The sequence below is a fragment of the Panicum virgatum genome, chromosome 1K (assembly GCF_016808335.1).
Source record: "Panicum virgatum strain AP13 chromosome 1K, P.virgatum_v5, whole genome shotgun sequence".
Lineage (NCBI taxonomy): Eukaryota > Viridiplantae > Streptophyta > Magnoliopsida > Poales > Poaceae > Panicum > Panicum virgatum.
Genome location: NC_053136.1, coordinates 45,852,309 through 45,857,844, shown reverse-complemented (window position 1 = coordinate 45,857,844; position 5,536 = coordinate 45,852,309). Strand labels below are relative to the sequence as shown.

Sequence of the window (5,536 nt, the reverse complement as noted above, 5' to 3'; positions counted from 1 at the left end):
GTAGTTGCTGTCATGTTTGTTTGATTGTTTATTTGTTTTGCACTTTAGATGTCCATGCTTATTGGAAACTTGGAAATGGTGTTGCTGGCTTGCATTGCTGGTTTGAAAAAAATTCGGGTTTCGGATTATCCGTTCGGTTTTGGGTATTCGCGGATTTCGGTTTTGGGTTTGAATTTGTATCCGAATTGGAGTTCAGGTCAGGTCTGGGTTTCAAATTCGGGTTTCGGTTTTGGGTGCCCAGACTGCGCGGCTTGCCCCTCTCCTGTTGACTGCTGTCACCGATTGTTTTTTTTTCTTTTCCGGCCCCTCTCCCTCTCCGGACCTGCCCAAATCTCGCAACACCCACAAAACACACTCCAAGTCCAGCAAGAAAGAATTTTGACGCATTTCCAGAACTGCCAGGGGCACCAAATTTCCCTTGCTCTTCCTCCTGCCTTCGCCCAGGCCAGCTAGAGCACATAAAAAAATTGCAGAAAAGAATCCCACTATCTCATGACATATGGAGGAGGAGACTAGAGAAGGGGGGAGCAATTCCACTCGGGCCATCCACAGGGCATTCCTCCTCCCTCGCCTCGCCCGTCCCATCCAGTAGTAGGCTCCTCCTCATCTTCTTCCTCCTGCTCCTGAGCTCGTCTTCTCCCTCGCTCGATCGGCCCTCGTTCGCGCGCAGGGAGAAGGGAGAATCGCTGGCGAGGAGCGCAATTGGGATCCTTGCATGCATGGATGCGGCGCAGTGGCACCAGGTGAGCTAATCCGCGCACAACCGTCTCGATCGAATCAGCGATAGGCGAACGAGATCTCTCACCTGCCGGGTTGGATCTTGATGTCTTGCTCTTCCTCTTTGGCCTGCCTGTGCCTGGGTCACGGAGCTTTGCTTTCTTATGGGAGTAGATGTGGGCATGATGATCCGTCTCGCCGGCAGGCAGGCAGGCTTTGTTCTTCTTGGATACCGCCATGGCAAACCTTTTATTCTTTGCATAGATCTATGCGTGCATCGTCATCTCCTCTCTGTGTGCGTGCCGTCTCTTCTCCATTGGCTTCGAGCTGAGGGCCTTGGGGCCTTTAATTCTCCCTTGTCTCCCCTTTTAATCCTTGAAAGGAGCACACGCACCGCCTTTCTTTTCCTTTGTTCCTCCCTTTCTTTCCATCTTATCCCCCTTTCCAAGCTCTCATCCTTTTTATCCCTCCTTTTCTCATAGTATAGCTTTACTCTCTCTCTCTCTTCCAACGCCTTGCATCAAAAGAGCAGCCATGTCTTGGGTGAGACCGTCCACAACGATAGGAGGAAATGGAGTAAGTAGCAGTGCTACGCCACAAACGCAACCCTACAAGAGCACAGACAAAGTTGAGTTTTGTGTGGTGCCGTGCTTCTCTCTCATCTTTTCCTTCCTTTTTTTCACCTTTTGTTTGCCTTTTCCCCCCTTCTCTTTAATCTCACTTTGTATCCATTTGCTTGGTTCTTTGTTGCACTGCACCATAAGGATCCTCAGACCTTAACTCATATACCCCCTTCCTCTATGTGCTACCCATCTCTTCATTCTCCCATACTACATGTTCTTTCTCCACTAGGAGTAGTTGTTGGTTGCCTTCTTATTAACATTGTTCAAGCTTGGTAGCATCTAACGATGAGCAATATGTGTCCATCATCAGGGCCTAGGGCTAGGGAAGCCCATGGAGGAGATGCTCATGGCTGGAAACACAAATCCTAACCAGCATCCGAATCCCCCGCCGGCCACGCCCTCGGCGGCACCCGGCGCCCAGAGGCCTCCTGGCGCTCCGGCAGCAGCCGCGGCAGCGCCCGGCGCTGGCGCGGCCGCGGGGGCCGGCGCCGGCGCCGGCACAGAGCGGCGGGCGCGGCCGCAGAAGGAGAAGGCGCTCAACTGCCCGCGGTGCAACTCCACCAACACCAAGTTCTGCTACTACAACAACTACAGTCTGCAGCAGCCGCGCTACTTCTGCAAGACGTGCCGCCGCTACTGGACCGAGGGCGGCTCGCTCCGCAACGTCCCGGTGGGCGGCGGCTCCAGGAAGAACAAGCGCTCCTCCTCGGCCATGTCGTCCGCGGCCGCGGCCGCCGCCTCTACCTCCGCGGCGGTGTCCGGCACGATCCCCGTGGGGTTCGCGGCCAAGAACCCCAAGCTGATGCACGAGGGCGCGCACGACCTCAACCTGGCGTTCCCGCACCACAACGGCCGCGGCCTGCAGCCGCCCGAGTTCGCGGCGTTCCCGAGCCTGGAGAGCAGCAGCGTGTGCAACCCCGGAGCGACCATGGCGGGCAACGGCGGCGGCGCCGCTGGCAGGGGCATTGGCGCGCTCTCGGCGATGGAGCTGCTGAGGAGCACCGGCTGCTACGTCCCGCTGCAGCACGTGCAGCTAGGGATGCCGGCCGAGTACGCGGCCGCGGGCTTCGCTCTCGGCGACTTCCGCATGCCCCCGCCGCCGCAGTCTCAGAGCCTGCTCGGATTCTCGCTGGACACGCACGGCACGGGGGCCGGGGGTTACAGCGCCGGGCTGCAGGAGGGCGCGGCCGGCAGGTTGCTCTTCCCCTTCGAGGATTTGAAGCCGGCGGTGACCGCAGCCGGGGCCGCGAACAACAATGGCGCCGATCAGTACGAGCACAGCAAAGATCAAGCAGGCGACGGCAGCGGGGCCAGCGGCGTCACCGGCGGCCACGAGACTGCAGGATTCTGGAGCAATAGCATCCTCGGGAACGGCAGCAGCAATGGCGGCGGCGGCGGGCCTTGGTAAAGGCGGCGCGCCATGCATGGCTCATGCACGCGCCGTTGTCAGCATGTGGAGATATATAGGGATAGAGACAGAGAAGACAAGGATCGGAGTTAATAAGAGGTGGAGGTGATTAGTGTTCACATATGGCGTTTGATCTCTCTGGTTGTTTGGTTTCTTTTCTTTTTTTCGGTTTCATGGTGTTGTTCATGCGTGTGGCGATCGACTTGGGGGCTAACACAGCAGGATATACAGATTATTAAGGGTGGTGAACCGGTGATTTACAGCTTCTCTCCTAGACGATCTATCATTCCTGATCGTGTAATCCAAGGAGCAAGCTGCGTTAATCATGTGTCAATGTTGTGCATGTAGTGAGCAGCCTTTTACTACATTGGTCGAAGTTAAAAAGCACATGTACGGATCTCGTAGAGGTTTGCGTGCGTGTTGCTGTGCTTTTAAAGCTTGCTTGATAACACACAATCTGGTTAGTCGTGTGTATTATTCCAGATCGATTGTATTGGTTAAAACTCTTTCTTCTTCCTGGGTCGTTTTTTTGGTTTTGGTTCTGCCAGCAGTGAACATGCACATGCTGCATCATCAGTGATCATAGTGTGCTACAGTTGGTTAATTCGTTCGTTATAGTGTTGAGTCCTAGTAGATCAGTAGATCATGTGAGGGAGCATACAGTGCTGTGCTGTTCTATCTTACGGTACCCGGTAACAGTCATATTTTATGGCTGGCTCATTTATATCGTGTTCAACCAGCCCTGTATCGTCTATACAAGTAGGAGTACGTCTATATGTGCGTTCTTATTCTTCATACAGTATTTTATTCTTTTATTGTTATTGATATCAGTTATACCTTTCTCTCTCTAGGTGTATCGGAGGCTCTGTTTGTTTTGGAGAGCACGAGTAGCGCACACGATTCCCGAGAAAATAATCTCACATGCATGGAGTACTAAACGGAGTTTATTTGTAAAACTTTTTCACGGATGGGTGTAATTTTTCACGACGAATCTAATGACAGTAATTAATCGATGATTGGCTACAGTGATGCTACAGTAAGCATCCTCTAATCGTGCATTCAAAGGCATCATTAGATTCGTCTCGTGAAGTAGCACAGGGTTGTGGAGTTAGTTTTATAAATTACCTTTATTTAGTACCCGAATTATTAGTCAAAAATTTTGTGCTACTTGTGCTACTTCAAACCAAACAGTGCCTCCATTTCCTTGTGTGCTAGCTCTTTTCTTGTTCTAGCAGGGATAGCTACTCTGAGATGTCATATCTCGCCGCCATCATCACGAAACCAAGGGTGTGTTTAGATGCCTCAAAATCCAAACTTTCCATCACATTTCTATCACATCGAAACATTAAATATAGCAAATGACCCATGCATGGAGTAATAAATGTAGGTAAATAAAAAAACTAATTGCATAGTTTTGATGTACGTTGCGAGACGAATCTTTTGAGGCTAGTTAGGTCATAGTAGGACAATATTTAACACAAAAAATAAAAAATGCTACAGTGTGATACATTGTCCGATGTGACTTTTCGCATCCCCTTTTCCCTCCATCTAAACACAGTTACACAGCCCAAGAATCTTCCAGCCATGAAAAGCACTACCGGGAGGAGCAGGAAGAGGGGCGTCGTGGAGAAAGGGGAAAGGAATATGTAAGTATGGCAAACACCGTGCTTTTGCACCCCCTGTCTCTCCACATGGTACTATTATCATATGTTAGGCCATCTGCAAGTGCTTCTGCAGGCCATTGGTACTACAACCCATTGTATTTTCTAAACCAAAAGGGTGCCCCCTCCTCCTCACCATGCATTATGCTCCTTGAGACCTTGATTGCCCTCCTCCGGTGACCTGTCATGCCAAGTGTATTGTGTATAGCAGATTAGCAGTATAGGACATGAACACATTATTACACTATTGTTTTTTTTATTTGCAGCTAGTTGAGCATTCACTTGCAGAGTTCAACTGCCCACACCCGAAAGTTGCCATCAAATTAATTATGCTTTCACCCACTTTACCATTTCGTCCATGTACATGCTCTGGCCTCGGCCGGGCCTGTGCGTGTGTCTTCTTCAGTGGATGGGATGGTCAGGCCCTAGTAACACTACTTCTCCACCGCATGGAAGCCCTTTTTAATCTTGTGGGACCACCAAAACATTCTCCTAGGGATGAGGCCCTGCCGAGTACAACTCCGCCTTTGTTGGCATTTGGTCACCCTATAATAAATAAACTACCCAATGCAATATGAATGTGCTGATAGAAACCGGTCACAAGGAGGACAAGGTATGCTAAATTTGGGTGTGTGTGTGCAAGCAAGTGTGTGCACCATGGCCTACAGTCGTAGTAGGCCACAGACCCATCCTCTTGTTTTATTCAGCATATTTTCCATGAGTTGAACTAGGTTGATATCCCTATAACTAGTTAATTTTCCCCCACTATTTATTAGTTTAGTATTATTTTAAATAACACAAAGTTTATTTATCCGATTTTAGAGAAAATATAACACATTTTGACCACCATAGGAATGAACATGCTGGTATAAAATTTAAATGTAGAGGACAATGACCGGTTTATTAATATTTTCGAATCATCACATGGATGCTGAAGTGTGGGAAAACAGATTAGGAGAATAAGATATCTGTAAATATCATAGGCAAGATACAATATTTAATATCTTTACATTTCATTACTTTGATAAACGAGTATTTTTCGCTTCAGGTTTTCATGGGCATGCATCTATCAAAAACATCCCTTTTTATAAAAAAATAAAAAATAGGAGAAAATATGTCAAACAAAA

At 49.3% G+C, this 5,536-nt stretch overlaps 1 protein-coding gene and 1 long non-coding RNA gene across 3 annotated transcripts; one reads left to right on the top strand and one right to left on the bottom strand.

Moving 5' to 3' along the window:
- Nucleotides 1-367: 367 nt before the first annotated feature.
- LOC120712409 lies at nucleotides 368-1,248 on the bottom strand. Its single transcript, XR_005690871.1, has 2 exons — nucleotides 806-1,248; nucleotides 368-710 (listed from the first exon to the last, which is right to left on the bottom strand). It is a non-coding gene; the product is annotated as an uncharacterized LOC120712409 (long non-coding RNA).
- LOC120712396 (dof zinc finger protein 2-like) lies at nucleotides 415-3,261 on the top strand. 2 transcript variants are annotated; one of them, XM_039998178.1, is made up of 2 exons: nucleotides 415-743; nucleotides 1,651-3,251. In XM_039998178.1, the coding sequence occupies exons 1-2, from the start codon at nucleotides 720-722 to the stop codon at nucleotides 2,746-2,748; spliced, it is 1,122 nt and encodes a 373-aa protein (XP_039854112.1). In that variant the 5' UTR covers nucleotides 415-719; the 3' UTR covers nucleotides 2,749-3,251. The 2 variants fall into 2 exon arrangements, with proteins under 2 accessions (XP_039854112.1, XP_039854105.1); XM_039998171.1 differs by lacking the exon at nucleotides 415-743 and adding an exon at nucleotides 1,313-1,344 and having other exon boundaries at nucleotides 1,651-3,261.
- The last annotated feature ends 2,275 nt before the right edge of the window (nucleotides 3,262-5,536 follow it).